Consider the following 19,040-nt stretch of genomic DNA (forward strand, 5'->3'; position numbering starts at 1 on the left):
CTAATTCTCCTATTTCCTTCAATTCAGTTTGTTTTTTATTTGACTGTGAACTGTGTAACTGTGATTAAAATCCACTTTGGCAGCTTTTTTTAGTTGATCATCAGTTTGTCATTAATTAGAGTGGTGATCTGCATATCTCTTTTGTTTGGCATTCCCAGTTCCCAGTGAAATCTCTAAAGTGGTCACATGTTGACTGTGCTATAGAGTGGCCATAGATGTTTTTCAGTTTTTGGTTATTTTATCCATTTCAACTTTTAGACCATGCACATGAGCTTCTAAGGAGGTCTACCACCTTTTATAAAATGCTACAACAGATTAGAGTATGTAAAGGGCAAAGTAAGAACAGCTTACTGGTCACAGGAGTGATGCCAATGAGTATTGTAACTTTGTGTTCATTCTTTACTATGAATAACAAACAGGGTGAGTGGCCCTGGTGTTTTGTATATTTCTAAATCTAAAACATAATTTAGATGTATTAGTCACGACAAATGTGACCAATAAATGATGCCTTTACTGATCACATGACTTGAGCCATAATAGGACCCTTGATAATGGGCCCTATGGCTCAAAACATGCCATGCAAAGGTATATTTTCAGTTAATTTCTGCTCAAAATCAGTAATACTCTTGGAACTATGTGATATTTTAAAGAAGTAAAAACATACAGAATATAACACATAAAATCTTAAATCATACCCATGTGCAAGAATGTCACCACTATGTTTCATATCAAGTCACCTATGCAATAAAACCTAATGGACACACTTACAAAAAGCAACATCCTCAATAGTTAAAATTGCTTATAGACTTGTCTATTTTTGTGACATAATAGCTGTTGACAATTTTCTTTTTGCGAGGACCTAGCAAAGTACTCCTTTCTGAATAAAAATAGCAAATCTATAATTACTGAGAAAAAGGAAAGGATTTAAGAGAGAGGCTCCGTATACACTCTACGCTGAAGAAAGATACCAATTGTTTGACTTATAACGCTTGCTGCTTCACCTTTAAGTAGTTTGACCTTCAAGTTTGAGCATTTGTATCTAAAAGCTTTATTACCCAGATATCTGCAAATTGTATTTGGTAAAGATGGCAAAGCCTTTATGGAAACTCATACCGCTAAAGTTTATTTTAGTTTTCCTTATACTTCCTGGTAGCACTGGACAATTTACAAAAGTAGAATCAGATCATCCATGTGCACTCACTTCTTGTACTAACCCATTGCTATATGCTGTTGATGGAGACATATTAATAGGAGGTATTCTACAAATATTTTTGTTTGCTGTTGGTGGGATGCCTGATTTTCAAGAAGCCCCTGATCATGTATATTGTGTGGCGTAAGTAACTGCAGTTTATATTAAACACATTGATTCTGAAATAAGACAAATTTCAATATAGAGAAAACATGCAAATCCATCTGAACCTGACTTTAGTTACTTTTAAAGAGGTTTAATTATATTTACTGACTCTCAATTGACATATAATATTTCTCAAAGTTGTTTGTAAAGTGTATACGTGTATAAAGTTTATTGTAAAGTGTATAAACGCAGATTTTATACCATGATAAAAAAATTAAAATATTAGGTAACTGGCAGCCATATTAACCGTTTAACTTTGTTGCAGTTTTTTTTTTCTTTTAAAAAAAGGTCATTGGATCTAACACATGTCACCCGTGTTACTGATTTTTTAATAGATCTCAGTGTGTTGTCTGAAAGAGATAGGAAAGTTTATTAGTATAATAGTGTTGCTAATCTGAAATGAAGACTATTGAGGGTTTTTTGAAGCATGTTAATAGAATACAAACAGTGATGGGCGAATTTGTAGCAAAAATTCCGCAAATCGCGAATTTATTCACTGACAGCGAATCGCAGGAATTTGCCGCAAATTCACGCCTGCCGAATAAATTCGCCCAATAAATTCGCCCATCACTAAATACAAGTTGGGTAATGTGACAGCAGGGAGAACTGTTGTTTATTCTTTATCTAAGCAGATCTGTGGGTCAGCAGGGTAGAATATATATATATATAAGTCAAGGCAACAATGGGAACGAATGCTAAGGCAAAGACATTGGTGGATAATTGGTGAACCTAGTCTATAAATGACAAATTCTAGCAGAGATTAAAGAATATTTTCACCACTTGCAAAAATGTTAATTTTGTTGCAAAACTGTATAACACAAAAAAATGGTTCATCCCTAGATCTTGTTGATGCCAAAATATTTTCTCTGAATATAACATCAAATTCAGTTTTCAGAACAAATTTCAGCATAGAAAACCTTTAGAACTGTCTGCTGCTGATGTTGTTGAGGGTATTTGGAATATTTTGCGGAGGATTTGTGTGTGTCTACAAATTGCTGAATTCAGTTGTAGGTAATTAATAATGATGGAATTGTTTTCTGCTTTTGTTGCATTAAAATGTGGGGCAGATTTAGATTACGGTTTTACACAGATTCATATATATTTCTATTGCTATCAAAACAGTGCCGGATTTCTTTGCCGGCCGCCCCTAGGCCGCACGGTCCGACCAGGCGGCCGCGCGGTCCTAGCATCCGCCTACACTTCCCCTTCCCAGTGCGCCGGCGCAGCTGGTGTAATTGAATGGGGACGCACATGTCCCCATAATGCGGCTGGGCGGCATGCCACCCCTATTTTTTGCCGCTCTAGGCCCGGGCCTTTGCGCCCTTGCCGCAAATCCGGGCCTGTATCAAAACACTTTTATGAATAAAGATTACAGTTCAATAGCGTATGTCCCATTTTATGTTCAATACATCAAATAATGGGTTTCTAGAAACTATATACACTTTACATTGAAACTGAGAAACATTTTTGACATGTCATCTCCCCAACCTTTTCAATGCCCTGTATCTAGAAACTGGACACATTTTTTTTACCCAGTATTGCAATGTGAAAAATACCTTGACCCTGGCTAGCTTCAGTCTTTGTCACAATTTGATTGGTATGCTCTGTTATATATCTCCCTACTTTCAAAGAAACTGATGACATTTTACAACGTTATCACTTCATAACCATAACCACTGTGATAAAGTAGAGAAACCAATATGAGAACAAAACTAAGTGCTATAGGTAGGGTAATGCAGAAGTCTTTCCATATTTATGTTATAAAACTATTACTAAACTATTGTGTACTTCTAACAGACCTCTCTTTCGGTATCTCACCCACCTCCTGGCCTTTATGTATGCTATAGAGGAAATCAACAACAGCACAGAGCTTTTACCCAACATTACTCTAGGATACCATGTCTATGATGCATGTACCAGTGACATAATGGCATTAATGAGCACTTTCAGTTTATTATCTGAAGCAGAAAATCCAGCTCTCAACTATATCTGTAAACAAGATCAGAAGATGGTGGCATTTGTTGGACATTTGCTATCATCTATAACTTACACCACTGCAGAAATTACTCAGTTGTATGGATACCCTCAGGTACAAACTTCTGCAAAATGTTGATGACTTTAATGCATTAAGGCAAATTTTTGCCAGCGGCAAATTTTTGGCAAAGCGAAACGGGTCTAATTTGGCCATACCTAGTGATGGTCGAATTTGCGGCAAATTCCCGCGGTTTGCTGCCGGTGGATAAATTTGCAAAACTGCAGTGAAACCACAGCCAAATTATGTCAGCGAAAACTCGCCGGCGTCAAAAAAAATGGACGCAGGCGTCAAAAACGAGATGCTGGTGCCGTTTCACAATTTTTTTGCCGTTTCACGAATTTTGCGGAAAATTCATTAATTATATGTTAGGATGGGCGAATTTTTACGCCTTGTTTAGCCGAAAAAAATACGCCCATAGACTTGTATGGCGGCATGTGTAAAAAAAAAGATGCGCGTCAAAACAATTTCGCCACGCAACAAAATTATTTTGACGCCGAAGGCAAATTTTTGGCGAAATGAAACAGGTCAAATTCACCCATCCCTAATTATATGACGAAACGCCCCAAATTCGCCCATCACTACCCATCCCTAATGAAGATCCAAATTGCAGAAAGATCTGTTATCCATAAACCGCAATCCCAACCATTCTGGATAACAGGTCCCATACACGTAACTGTACAGATTTTCAAGATACTCATATTTTTGAGTACATCTTTCAACTTTTTTTCCATCTGTAATATTTTATTATGGCTATTTATTTGGATGTTACAAAAGCTATTTTACAAAGTTCAGTCCTGTTTAATACTGGGTAATGCAATTTGGCCCCTATTAACTTAAAATTCTCCAGTGCAATCATAAAAACATGACATTAGTTATGCTCTAAGCATTCTAAACATGACTATATTTTATAAATTTGTTTGTTTCAGATAAGTTATGGAGCTCTGGATCCCGTGTTTAATGACCGCATCCATTTTCCATCCATTTATCGGATGGTTCCCAATGAATATTCCCAGTTTAGTGCTATCATAAAATTAGTGATCCATTTTGGATGGACATGGGTAGGAATCATTGCATCAGAGGATGAAAGCAATCTCCAAGCCAGTGAGGAGCTGAAGAAAGAAATGTGGAGAAATGGAATATGTGTGGATTTCCTAAAGGTTGTTTGGCAGTCTGATATAGAAAACAGTCTAGAGAAAGCTATTGAGGTCATGAAACATTCTTCTGTCAGAGTCATTATTTCATACCTCAAAACAAGTTCTTTGATAGTTTTACTAAGACTTGGTACTTTTAAACTGATGTCAGAAAGGGTATGGATAAAGTCAGTAGCTCCAGATATCATTGCAGAATATAAATTTAAAGACTTTCTGTGTGCTTTTAATGGGTCACTTTTAATTTCCCTTCCAAAGGCAGACATCCCTGGATTGAGTAACTTTATTTCTCAAGTCATTTGGACTGATATGCTAAAGAATATATTTGTCAACTATGTATGGGTCCTAAATGGTGGATGTTCCGTTGTTTTCCATGACAATATTCAGAATTTTACGTGTCCTGGTGAATACAAGATAAAAGAATATTTATCACAAGAAGAGACAATGAACCACCATATTAAATACACAATATACATGTCTGTCTATGCTCTAGCACATGCATTGGACATGATGCAATTACCTACAGATTTTTTGAAGCTGTCTCCTAAAAAGAACATTGGCCAAATGAGAATTAAGGTTGGTAAATCTATATGCCCTTGTTGCAAAGAAAAACAATGATGAAATGATTCAGTATCTGAATCCCACATATTTTCTTTTGAAAAATTCATAAAAATGTCAAGAATTTTGCTGCATTTATCATTGCTTAAAGGAGAAGGAAAGCTACGGAGGCATTTTATTGCCAATAGATTAGCTGCAATAGTGCAAGCTAGAATGCTATATTTATTCTGTAGAATGTTTACCATACCTGAGTAAAAAGCTCCTTCTGCATTACCCTACCTATACTTCCTGCCTGAGTCTCTCCCTGCTCTGGGCTCAGATTACAGTAGAGAAGGGAGGGGGGAAGAGGAGCAAACTGAGCATGCTCTTGCCCAGGGCAATGAGGTTTAAGCTGAAGGCAGGAAGTCTGATACAGAAGCCCATGAGTACACAATAGAAGGAAAGAAATGCAGTGTTTCTTTTGACAGGGGACTCAGAGCAACATTACTTTGGGGGTTTACTGGTATATTTAGATGGACCTTTCTGATAAGGCTTACTTAGTTTTAACCTTTCCTTCTCCTTTAATGCAGAATCTGCAAGAAAACATTTGTTCCTGGCAACAATTCTTCGCATGCATATGTGAAAATGTACTCAAGTGGATACATGACCTTACAGATATAACACAAATAACTCATTTGGTTGAAACAATATTTCATTGCTTAAGGTTATACTTAATAATTATGTGCAAGTAAGAGGGTAAGTACCAGGGAATAGCTCCTCTTAAAGTGAACACAGTTCTATATTCATAGTAAGGGGAACTTGCTCTCCATTTTAAAAATGGGGAAATATTATTAGATTAGATCTTAAGTTTTCTACTTGTCAGCTGAACAATAAATGCTACTTGATAATTAGACAAGTAGCCTATATATTACATTACCCCCAGAGAGGCTTTTTTTTCTTTGCATGTTGATCTGATGCCTATGGTATGTTAGACTACATTTACTGACAAAGACCTGGGGGTTAATTATTTTAAAATTTTTAGTTTTTTCACTATAAAAATGAAATCTTTTTGAGATTTATTATTACCTGATGTTGCAAAAATCCTGAATCTGAAATCTGCCATCTCAGACCTGTCGAGATCTCAGACCTGTAGGGGCACCTAGCTCAAATTGAAGTTATCAGGGTCTTTGGGGGTTTTGCTAAAAAATTCAACTTTTTCTGGGTTTTTGGGAAAAAACTTGAAAACATTTAGCGATTCAGGAGTTTTTCCGTGATTCGATTAAATCCAGTTTTGTAAATGAATTAATAAGCTAAATTTGTGCAAGGGAGTATGGTTGTGTTTTTTTTTAATAAAACATGAGATCAATTCGGATTTTAGTAAATAACCCCCCCCCCCTGAATCATTTTTTCATTGCTGAAAATTTCCATACATTCTACCAGCTTTGTTGCTCTCCTCTGGACCCTCTCCAGTTCTCAATTGCTACTGAGCATGCCCTATCCATTGATCCCTCTGTTGAATCCCTCATACAATACTAAATCTTTCTGACTGCATTGGAGGGGGACAGCACTGAACCAAACCGATTAAGGGTTACGTTTATAAATGAAGCAAATAATTTCAAAACAATTCTTATTTGAACAATATGAATTTGTGTTGAATGTTAAACATCCCTTTTAAATAAAATTATTGCATGAACTGCATTAGAAAAAAAGCCATATATATATATATATATATATATATATATATATATATATATATATATATATATATATATATATAGAATAACCTCTCACTAACTCTACATCCATTTATCCATTTATCAGCCATGTGGATTGTGTTGCCTTCATCACCCCTTTTCAGCATTTGAGAGCTTTATTATTGGCCATACAGACAAACTTTACAAAATAAATGGTTAAACTAAATCAAATGAAAGTCTTTTTTAATTGTAGTTAAACTATTACCTGAAAAACATTCATATGAAAATGGCATCTGAAGAGGATATTTTTTTCACCAAGGATGGAAATATTCCAGGAAAGTTTGATATTCTGAACTGGGTCATTTATGGAAATGGAACGATCAAGAAGATCCATGTGGGGCAATTCTTTCCAATTACAGATCACCTCGTTATCCATGAGGAGGCAATTACCTGGAGCCCTTATTTTCAAAAGGTGTGAAAGTTTTGAGTTTAACTGTGGATTAGGAATCCATTCAGTTTGTGATCATAGTATGTTGTGTTTGAGTTATATTCAAGAGGGACGGGAGGCATGTAGGCAACAACCTAAGTACAGTATGCTATTACCTCCCCAAGTGCTCTTGCGCTTGTGCTCAGGTTTTACTTACAATATCACTTCTGTCTCTTGTATACATTACAGGCACATCATGAATTCTTCTCTCTCTCTCTGACTTTTTCAGGTTTTCAGCAAAAACTTCAGCCAGAAAAGTTTTGGCTTGATTTTATCAAGTTTTTTCTGTGATCTTATTAATTCAGGTTTTTTATTAATAAGTAATATCAAATTGAGCATGGGAGTTTGGTTGTGTTTTTTTTATTAATATATGAGATAAATTCGAATTTTAAAAAATAACTTTGTGCTAGGCACAAAAAACATACAAAACCTTAAAGGGATACTGTCATGGGAAAAATCTTTTTTTCAAAATGAATCAGTTAATAGTGCTGCTCCAGCAGAATTCTGCAATGAAATCCATTTCTCAAAAAAGCAAACAGATTTTTTTATATTCAATTTTGAAATCTGACATGGGGCTAGACATATTGTCAATTTCCCAACTGCCCCAATTCATGTGACTTGTGCTCTGATAAACTTCAATCACTCTTTACTGCTGTACTGCAAGTAGGAATGATATCACCCCCTTCCTTTTCCCCCAGCAGCCAAACAAAAGAACAATCGGATGGTAACCAGATAACAGCTCCCTAACACAAGAAAACAGCTGCCTGGTAGATCTATGAACAACACTCAATAGTAAAAACCCATGTCCCACTGAGACTCCTTCAGTTAGATTGAGAAGGAAAAACAGCAGCCTGCCAGAAAGCATTTCTCTCCTAAAGGCACAAGTCACATGACCAGGGGCAGCTGGGAAATTGACAAAATGTCTAGCCCCATGTCAGATTTCAAAATTGAATATAAAAAAATCTGTTTGCTCTTTTGAGAAATGGATTTCAGTGCAGAATTCTGCTGGAGTAGCAATATTAACTGATGTATTTTGAAAAAAAACATGTTTTCCGATGACAGGATCCCTTTAAAAGGATCATTTACATATAGAAAAGGTACATTTTCAAAATCAAATTTGCCCCCTACAGTTTACCGTTTTCACCAGATTTCCTGTATCATTGTACAGTGAGTCGCACCTGCCATAATTGTAGCTTATGCACAGTAAATGTTCTCCTGTTTTTCATATATACATTTCTCTATTTATACCACACTTAAGCATACTATAATAACACAACTTTAATAAATACATGTCAAATTGAATATAACAATGTCTTTTTGTTTAAGACTCCAGCGTCATTCTGCACAGAATTGTGTACTCCTGGCCACCGAAGAGCTCATCAGACTGGGAGACCATCATGCTGCTTTGACTGTGTTCCATGTTCTGAAGGAGAAATTTCAAATTCTTCAGGTATTTACTCATTAATCAAAGAGTACATGATAATAGATTCAGTTGGTGGGGACATGTTGGGCACATATCTCTTCAGTCACCTACCCTAGCTTTGGCCCTGCTATTTAACATGTGCATGTGTGTGCACACAGATGGAGGGGGGTAAGCAGGGAGAGCAGTGGCTGACCAGGTTGCCTAGTACATTCTGCCAGTTTAGTTAAGTAAAGTGTCAGGAAATTCACACTGCATCATACTTGCAGGATTTCACATGCAACTTAACTACCTGTTGTTCTAAGAAGGGTAGTAGAAGGTGTGGCTAGAAAAGCTGAAGAAGAAATTCAGGCTACAAACATTTCCAATGTGAAGGGCAGTATGAATATTTGAAAAGCAGAGTGGATTGTGCCTGTTTATGCATCTTGTTAATGTAGGGGTCCCTGCCCATCACTTGAGCACACCTTTGGAGTCAGGGTCGGACTGGGGGGCCCGGGGCCCACCGGGACTGCTGGTCCAGGGCCCCCCGCCCCCCACTGCGCCGCACCGAGTTCGGCCGCTCAACCGCCGCCATGCGCATGCGCGGGCGGCGCTTCTCATGCGCATGCGCGGGCGGCGCTTCTCATGCGCATGCGCGAGTGGCGATGCGCATCGGCGAAAACTTTTTTTCCCCAAAATTTTTATATGTAGAGGGGGTCTGGCCCGGCGGGGGCCCACGAGGGTCGGGGCCCACCGGGTTTTTTCCCGGTGTCCCGCCGGGCCAGTCCGACACTGTTTGGAGTACCCCAGGAAGGACTCGATATCTTGGGAACAAGTACAATACTGACAACAAGTGTGGTACAAAACTTGTTCACTTTATTGCTGTACATGATAACATTATATACACTTACAGGCCCCCCGAGGGTTGTGCACAGATCAGGGAGGACAGGTTACAACAAGTCATCCTAGTTCTTCAGAAAAATAGCTTTAGCTGTTATTTTGTGGTTTCATATCTTTCAGTGAGGCCAGCATGTCTCAAGGCAAAAGCTAAGGTGTTATCAGTCTAGTTCTGCATATATTTCTCTAGGCTGCAAAAGCAAAAGGTCACAAAACAATAATATGTGGCAGCGGGCAGATACTCTTAACCTGAAGGTGTTCCAGACTTGCATGTAAGCAGTTACAGAAAATAAAATCCTTTCAGTTAATGAGGCCTCACAGTTTGGGAACCACTGTTCTATGTAAAGAAAGATTCAATTTCTCTCATATACTTTAAAGAAGAGAAGAAAGACTGAATGCTATTGAATTATTTAAAACACTCTAGAAAGTATAGGCTGGTAGACAATGTGACATACAGCCAATACATGAAAATTAGAAGTAACAATGACAAATCCTGCCTCAGTTTGCTTTACGCCAAAATAAACGACTGCCATCAAAATTTGGAGAAACAGCATCAATTCAATGACTTGTATAGTACTTGCCATGGGTTACTGCCCAGGTGCAAATTGCCCCAGTGTTTATAAATGCACCCCAATACATTTGTTAAAAAACTCTACCTTCCAGTTCAGCCTGGATGTCCACTAGTTCAAGGTGCTACCTTTTAACATAACTCTATATCCTCTGCAGGATCCAAATTTGCAGCACAGCTACCTGACCAGTCACTCCATTAAGTCTCTCTTTAGCTCCTGCTCAAATAATAATAATAATAATAATAATAAAGTAGCAGAGCTTAGTCCATCAATGTTTTTACACCATAAATGTTTACAGTCCCAAAGTTCTAAGACTGGAGGTCATCTATTTTAATAGTGCCACATTTATTTTGATACTTGTATTGTGTGAACATTTTTTGAGTAAAGTTTATTTGCATGTACTTAACTGTGCCTCTTTCTTTATGACTTTCCTTCCTCACAAACCTGACAGCATGTTTTCCAGGCTGTGAAACATGCTGAAAACATACCTGCCGAATAATTTCTCTCATCAACAATTAGAAGTGGTTACCATGAAAAGTTTAAACATGCATGACAAATTAAAAAAAACTAAAAAAAAAATAATCTAATTTTAAATTTCATTTATTAGATCTGGAAACCTGTGTGAAGTGTCCTGATGATCACTGGTCTAATCCCACTAGGGATTGGTGCATTAAAAGAGCAATAGACTTTCTCTCTTATGAAGATCGTTTAGGATATATACTGGCCGGATGTGCTTCAGTCTTTATTGTTTCTACTGCTGTGGTGTTTTTGGTTTTTATAAAATACAGAAGGACTCCTATAGTTCGTGCTAATAATGAGAACACCAGCTACATCCTACTTACAGCTCTTCTGATGTCATTCCTTTGTACCTTTATGTTCATTGGACATCCTACAAAGGTAACCTGCCTACTGAGACAAGCCACATTTGTGTGTGTCTTCTCTGTTGCTATTTCTTCAATTTTAGGTAAAACAATGACAGTCCTGGTTGCATTTGAATCTGCAAAAGTGGCCAACAAATTTAGGAGATGGGGAAGAATTGACATTTCCATGGGTGTGGTCTTTATTTGCTCTTTTGTTGAAGTTTTAATATGTATAATTTGGCTAACCTTTTCCCCACCATATGTAGAGTCTGACATCAAAACTATACCAGGAAAAATAATTCTACAGTGTAATGAGGGATCAATCATAAGTTTCTATCTGGCAGTTTCATACATTGGTGTATTATCTCTTTGTAGCTTTGCTGTCGCTTTCATTGCTCGTAAATTACCGGACCGTTTCAATGAGGCGCAGCACATAACCTTCAGCATGCTGGTGTTCTGCAGTGTCTGGGGCTCCTTCATTCCAACATACCTGAGCTCCAAAGGCAAATACATGATTGTAGTGGAAATATTTGCCATCCAAGCCTCTGCAGCGGGTCTGTTAATTTGTATATTTACTCCAAAATGTTACACAATTTTGCTAAAACCAGAACTCAACATTAAAGGAAATCTTACTTTTAAAATACGGCCAAAAAAATAACAAATACGATAATTGAATTATGTATTGAAAAACCTTCTTTTTGAAAGTATATCATCTAGGCATTGTAAAATAAAAAAATGGTTCAAAAGGTTTCTGCTGGTTTGCTTTGATTTATATGCAGGAACAGTTGTTTTCAATGTCGGACTGGGACACCAGGGGCCCACCCTAAAACCTTAGACCAGGGACCCACAAAGAACCATAGACCAGGGGCCCACTCTCAGTACTATTATTATTCTTCTCCTCACTCAACCTCTATTCTCCTAGTCTCTATTCTTTACATACTATAATCTATTATTCTATATATTTAACCTCTTTGTTCTCAAAGAAATAGGAAATAGCCATGAAATAGGCCAAATTTTTAGCAGCTCAAGGGCCCCCTGACACCTGGGCCCACCGGGAGTTTTCCTGGTATCCCGGTGGGCCGGTCCGACACTGGTTGTTTTAAGTACTTATTCAAAGATATGATATTGTGGTAATTAGGATAAATATTTGTTCATTGTTATGTAGTTCAGAAAATGAATAACAGTGGCTAGAAATTCAAATGTTAACAGATTACTAACACTTTCACTGAGCACAGTAGAATTATTAAAGGAGAACTAAACCCTAAAAATGAATAGGGCTAAAAATGCCACATTTTATATACTGAACTTATGCATCAGCCTGAAGTTTCAGCATCTCAATTGCAGCAATGATCCAAGACTTCAAACTTATTACAGGGAGTCACCATCTTGGAAAGTGTCTGTGACACTCACATGCTCAGTGGGCTCTGAGCAGCTGTTGAGAAGCTAAGCTTAGGGGTTGTCACAGATTATGAAACAGAAAATGAGGTTGGCCTGTAACATATACAAAAGGGGGCTTTTTTACTGGTTGATTATTAAATTCTGATGCCAATTGCACTGGTTTCTGTGCTGCCATGTAGTAATTATCTGTATTAATTACTAATCAGACTTATATTGTGACATTTCGATTCTATGTGTATATTGTTAGTGGGTCCCTAAGCTCAGTAAGTGACAGCAGCACAGAGCATGTGCAGTGAATCAGCAGAAAAGAAGATGGGGAGCTACTGGGGCATCTTTGGAGACACAGATCTTTACTGCTAAAGGACTGTGGTTGCCTTGGGCTGGTACAGAAGCACAAAAAATAATGTACAACATTTTCTACCTACTTCTTTAGTTTAACTTTCATTGTCCTTTAATGTACACTAAACCATGTTATTAGAGATTCTGGACCAATTGACAACCTTAGCAACAATGTATCAAGCTGAAGGGACACAAGGTGCAGTGGAAATATCAAACTAACTTTGAGTTTAGCAGTTCAGCAGCTTTAATTGAGTACAGATAGTGGAGCACCTGGACTGATACATGATGCAACTGCATACTGGGAACAAGAGTGTCAGACATTGCAAATACGGACTTCTTTGACATGTTTAATCAAGATAAATAAAAGCTTCTTTATTTGTTTGCATACAATAGAGACATGTCAGCTTTGCCACATGGCACTTCCTCAGAGTTTCAAATTTTTTCACAATACACAACTTTATAGCTATCCACAATTACAGGCAATGTCCACATAATTATACTTAAAGTGATACTACCTAAATTTTTATTTCTATACATTTATTATATAAAATCTTAAAACCAAAAATAATTATAAACATGATGTATCCATTCATTAATTTCTTCTTGGGTACTCCACATAATATCTTATAAGGTCATCTCTCAATATTAATCATTTCCGGTCTACAAATTACCTCAATTAAATTGTTCAATATCTCTCCTATTCTATATAGTATTTTATTTTCCAATTTGCAATTTTGGGAAAATTTCAGCTGCCAGGAAGTTGGATGATGGACACGTGATCGTCTGGAACCTGTCGGTGAGCTACACTTGTGAGATATTTGTTTCAAAGAGTGTCAGACAGCCTGGGTGAAAAAGACCAGGACAAACAACGAAATCAAATCAGTACTAGGGGAAATACAAGAGTAAAGTTAGACAAGCCAAAATTCAAAGGTTTAACTAAACTGTCCCCAATCCCTCAATGTAACATTTTACAGGAACACCTACAGTAGCTCAAAATAACAGACCTGTTTACTAAGGCAATGAGCCTAAGTAGACTGGATCTATAATAGGCTTATTATACTAATTGGAGGCAGCCCAAGAGCCAATTTTGCCCAAACCTTTGCTGCACTGCATTTACTGACATAATTCCTCTCCTTCTGGGTGCCTTGGGCTTAGGTAGTAAGAATGTTGCTGATAAAATTCAGTAACCATGGACATACTTCTACATAGACATTTCTTCAGGACCAACACCTTTCCAGGAGATCAGATTACTGAAACCAACCTCTATAAATGCAAAAAAAAAGATTGGATAGTAGCAATAAAGAGTGGTAACAAAATAAGTATAAAATTAAGTTTGTTGGGTGAAGGAATGGTACTAATTATTATAGGAAAATTCAGCTAGAATTCAGATCAATCATCTTGAAACAAGGAAATGACAAAGCACCACAAATGTTGGTCTAAGATTTACATGCTCGGTTCGCCCATTGGTTTGAGGAGTCAGGGGTTCTCTGAAGGCAAAACATATTGCTATTCATTAGTTCTGCTGGATCGGCTGCAAATGTAATGCCCTTAGATGGAATAATTTGAGCCATTTTAGTAAACTAAGCATCAATGTGGATTGATAGATTAAACACCATGGCCCCAATGGGACTTAATGAACATCTGAACTATTCCTGCTTCTTCTGAAGGAGTGATGTCCTTTCTTTATGAAATTTAACTTTCTAATTTGGATATTTGGTGAACTCCAATGACTCCTAGTGGGGATATTTTAGGTAATATATGTTATGTTTATTTCACAGTCACAAGAAAAAGACCTGCTAATGCATTGACACTTACATCTTTATTGGTACCATTTGGACACAAGTAACAAGCATTTATTTTCACTGTACAGGTATTATAACAATTTATTTATAATACTTTTCTACATTTCATTTTTCAAACAGACTAGTCCTAGTCTCAGCAAAAAAGGGAAATGGAGGGTCTGGGTAAATCAGGGTTGAGCAAAGTTAAAGCAACTATTAAGCTTTTCAAAAGTCCCTGTGTCCATTTAAAGGGAACAGTTGTGTGAGGAAGATGGAAGTAGAAAATTCAAATATTTAAAGGGCCATTCCTCTAGTTCTCATTGCCCATTATAGGTTGTTCCTGGTGCCTTTAGCTGTTGCTATTCTGATTCTGTACTTGATTCTAACTACCTGTTGTGACCCCTGCCTGTTCCTGATGATTCTGACCTCTGTATCCTGATCCATTGCCTGAATTTCGACTACCTCTTCTGACATATCCCTCTGATTGATCTCCCGGTTTTGCCTGCCTGCGCCGATCCGGCCTGAATTGTTTAAGCTGACTTTATGCCTGCCTCGACCCGGCCTGATCTGACTACTCTATTGCCTAACGCCTTGTACTACGACCTTCTGTCCAAAGACTTTGCTCTACAGTCTGGCCCCTCTGCCTATCCAGAACCCTCATCTTGCACCTCTCGTTTAAGTCCAGGTGGCATCCAAGTAAGCCGAGGGCTCCTCCCGAGGCCCAAAGGCAGTCACACTACTGGTGAAGCATGAGCCGAGACCAGGGTGCCTGGTGTTTGTTCTGGTGTTGGGTGCCGACCATTACAAAAGTTGTCGAGAAAAAAATGTTGCTGCAACAAAAACGTCACAATGAGAAAAAAACACCCATTGACTTTAATGCATTTGGACAAAAAAATTTAATACTTTGCCACAAGAAAAAACTCTCATTAACATGTGAGTAATAATTTGTCGCATGTAAAAAAATGTTTGATGCCCATTGACTTCAATGCGTTTCGCAAACGTTTTGCTATTTTGTGATGTTTTTTTTTGCAGGCGAAGTGAAATGAGATTGATTTGCTCAACACTAGTAGGTAAGGTGTAATCTGCTTCATTAAAATTGCTATTAATTTCTTGTATTATTTTTATTAGTAATTAACATATAGGGGCCGATTCACTAAATTCGAGCGAAGGATTCGAAGTAAAAAAACTTCGAATTTCGAAGTATTTTTTGGGCTACTTCGACCATCGAATGGGCTACTTCGACCTTCGACTACGACTTCGAATCGAAGGATTCGAACTAAAAATCGTTCGACTATTCGACCATTCGATAGTCGAAGTACTGTCTCTTTAAAAAAAACTTCGACCCCCTAGTTCGGCAGCTAAAAGCTACCGAAGTCAATGTTAGCCTATGGGGACCTTCCCCATAGGCTTTCCTAAGTTTTTTTGATCGAAGGATATTCCTTCGATCGTTGGATTAAAATCCTTCGAATCGTTCGATTCGAAGGATTTTATCGTTCGATCGAAGGAATAATCCTTCGATCGTACAATCGCAGAATTTGTGCTAAATCCTTCGACTTCGATATTCGAACTCGAAGGATTTCAATTCCTAGTCGAATATCGAGGGTTAATTAACCCTCGATATTCGACCCTTAATGAATCAGCCCCATAATATATTACATGCATGTAGTCAGAACAGATTCATGTAAAGTACACATTCAGATTAATAATGGCATATGGATTTGTTAACATATTTTCAGATAATAACAAAGTCGTTTTTTTCATATAAAACATTGAACATGTTTTATAAAATGGATCATTAGATCAGATTTTTATTCAGCCAGCAACTCCACTGTTTACTAAATTAATCGGATCTCCCATACATTTTTGATACATAACTTGTTCGCGCGAACTTCGACCGTTCGCGTCCGCCGAATGTTCGCGAACGTCGTGCGACGTTCGCATTTTGAGTTCGCGTTCGATTCGAATACAAATCGTTCGACCATTCGACCATTCGAATTCCTTCGACCGCTAAAAATTGAACGATTTCCATTCGTTCGAACGATTGTAAGCATTCGAATGAATGAAAAGCATTCGATCGAATGCTTCGATCGTTCGATTCGAATGAAAATCGTTCGATCGAACGATTAAAATCCTTCGATCGTTCGATTCGTACGATTTTAGCGCGTGTTCGAAGTTCGCGAACTGTTCGCGAACGTTCGCATTTTTTGCCGGTGTTCGCGAACGGCGTTCGTGAACACCAAATCGGCAGTTCGCTACATCCCTACTTGTTGCCCACATCCTCTACAGCATTTATAAGAGTTAGAAGTTGAAAATGTTGCTAGTTAAAGTGGGGTTAAGTCACATGTTAGTAGAATTTTCCTACTGATTTCCACATGAGTTATACAGTTGCTTTACCAGGCCACTTCATTGCAGCTTCCCATTGCTCTATTGAATAAACCTTCCCTAAGTCTGTTTCCCATTTAAGCAAAGGGTTTGTTTTGTCCTTACTAGATGCTTCATTCACTAATTTGTAACAAAGTCATATGCCCTTTAATTTACTCTTGTACTCGAATATCGAAGTCAACGTTTTTTTCACCGAATTTGACCATTTTGCAATCGAAGTAAAATCGTTTGATCGAACAATGAAATCCTTCGAATCGAACGATTCGAATGATTTCATCCATTGATCTAACGATTTTTCTTCGACTTCAAAAAACTTAGAAAACTGCTCTAGAAGGTCCCCATAGGCTAACATAGCACTTCGGCGGGTCTAATTTGGCGATGTATTGAAGTCAAAGTTTTTTTTAAAGAGACAGTACTTTGATTATCGAATGGTCAAATATTCAAACTATTTTACTTCAAATCGAATACTAAGTAGAAGTCGAAGTCGCAGTATCCTATTCAATGGTCGATGTATACAAAAAATTACTTTGAATTTCGAATTTTTTAACTTCGAAAATTCCCTCGAATTCACTTCGACCCTTGATAAATCTGCCCCTATGTGTCTTAATTGTAAGTATAGAAAAAATTGCCTTTGTTAACAAGGAATTTGTCTCTTATTTGTTGAAATGTCCATAATCCATTGTCATCAGACATATCTCTTATTGTTATAATCCCTTTTGATTTCCACTCTAGTAGTTCTGGAGATGGTACAAGTGCATTTATGGAATCAATGGTTATTTTTCTAAAATTATGTTTCCACCAACTTTTTTGTTTACTCATTTCTCGCCATAACTGAAACAAATACCTGGTAGTTGCTAATGCTCAAATGTTAAATTCCGGTTGGATGAGTAAACTTAGAACATTATTAATCGTAGTATTTTTTAATACAACATTTTCTATATCCAGCCAGTGTTTTTGGGTATCATTTTTCCAACAAACCTTACTAAAGAGCCGCTGCTTTCATATTTGGGACATTCTGTAGAATACTGTAGGTCTGTACATATATTCTTCCTTTATTCTAGGTTTTTTGCTTTTCCATATAAGATCCTGAAAAATATCTTGTAAGGACTCAAGTATTTCTCTAGGAATCTTTAAAGGGATTGTTCTTATTAGATATAATACTTTCGGTAACAACATAATTTTTGCTATATCTATTCTTGCTATCCAAAAGAATTCTGTTTGATTGTAAAATTTAGCTTTAACTTTCAACTTATGATGTAGCATATTATAATTTTCCTCCACTATAAAATTGCCAATAATCTCTATACAAACTGGAAAGACATGCCCCCTTAACTCAATTAAGCTCAGGAAAACATACAAGGATAACTAAAAATAACATCAAAGGCTAAGGAAGAAGGAAAATGAAATGAAACGTTTTCAAAATGTGCTATAACATGGGCAAAAGTAAGTAAAACATTTTTCACTTTTGTGTACACAGCACCAGTCTGGAGAAGAGAGACATTTGTAACCTCCATTGATGTAGAACAAAGGTTCACCTGCTGTACCACCTCATCTGAATTGAAATTTGCTACTTCTCCTGAATCCATGTAATAAGGATACAGCTACAGTTAAATATTTCAAATGTGGAAAAGGAGAGGTTGCATTACTCAAACTCAAAAAAAAAACTGATGAAGGAAGGATTTGGAAATTTCTTCTTAGAGATGTTACAATTTGTTTCTTTGGCAGGTTGCAGCAAAGTGGCCTACTCACCAGAAATAGGGCCCTCGATAAACCTTTGCTGGATTGGCTCCTCTGCAGATGAAATTTGGGTAGATGAATAATCTTAATGGCAGCTATGGTCATTTCATATTCACCCTCAATATGGGACAAAAAACACCATATATGGATGTTCAGCTAGAAAAATAGCTTGTTTCCCTTTATGCAAGTCATCACAGCACACAATTGTGTAACTTGTTGCATCATTTTAATGGTAAAGATGTGGTAATGAACATGAGTATGATGTGGATATGAAGTGACACTGTGGGACATGGTCAGTAATGAGCTAATCAGCTAAATATATAAATAAGAAACTTGTCACCATTTATCCAAAAATTGCTATAGATGTAACAATCTTCTTAAATTGTGAGTTTTTAGAAAAGCAGACAATGAAAAGAAAGCAGT

At 37.2% G+C, this 19,040-nt stretch overlaps 1 protein-coding gene across 1 annotated transcript; it reads left to right on the plus strand.

The window, feature by feature from the left end:
• Positions 1–1,085: 1,085 nt before the first annotated feature.
• Positions 1,086–18,700, plus strand: LOC108699047 (vomeronasal type-2 receptor 26). Its single transcript, XM_018230905.2, has 7 exons — positions 1,086–1,333; positions 3,152–3,443; positions 4,316–5,113; positions 7,022–7,240; positions 8,582–8,705; positions 10,728–11,534; positions 18,606–18,700. Exons 1-7 carry the CDS (start codon positions 1,086–1,088, stop codon positions 18,698–18,700), a joined length of 2,583 nt encoding a protein of 860 aa, XP_018086394.2.
• The last annotated feature ends 340 nt before the right edge of the window (positions 18,701–19,040 follow it).

The sequence above is a fragment of the Xenopus laevis genome, chromosome 8L (assembly GCF_017654675.1).
Source record: "Xenopus laevis strain J_2021 chromosome 8L, Xenopus_laevis_v10.1, whole genome shotgun sequence".
NCBI lineage: Eukaryota > Metazoa > Chordata > Amphibia > Anura > Pipidae > Xenopus > Xenopus laevis.

What these genes read in the sequence shown, in the direction of transcription:
- LOC108699047 (XM_018230905.2), top strand. Translation starts at nt 1,086, where the DNA reads ATGGCAAAGCCTTTATGGAAACTCATACCGCTAAAGTTTATTTTAGTT. An exon ending in GATCATGTATATTGTGTGGC is followed by an intron (nt 1,334 to 3,151) that starts GTAAGTAACTGC and finishes TACTTCTAACAG; the next exon opens with ACCTCTCTTTCGGTATCTCA. An exon ending in CATCCAAGCCTCTGCAGCGG is followed by an intron (nt 11,535 to 18,605) that starts GTCTGTTAATTT and finishes TTTCTTTGGCAG; the next exon opens with GTTGCAGCAAAGTGGCCTAC.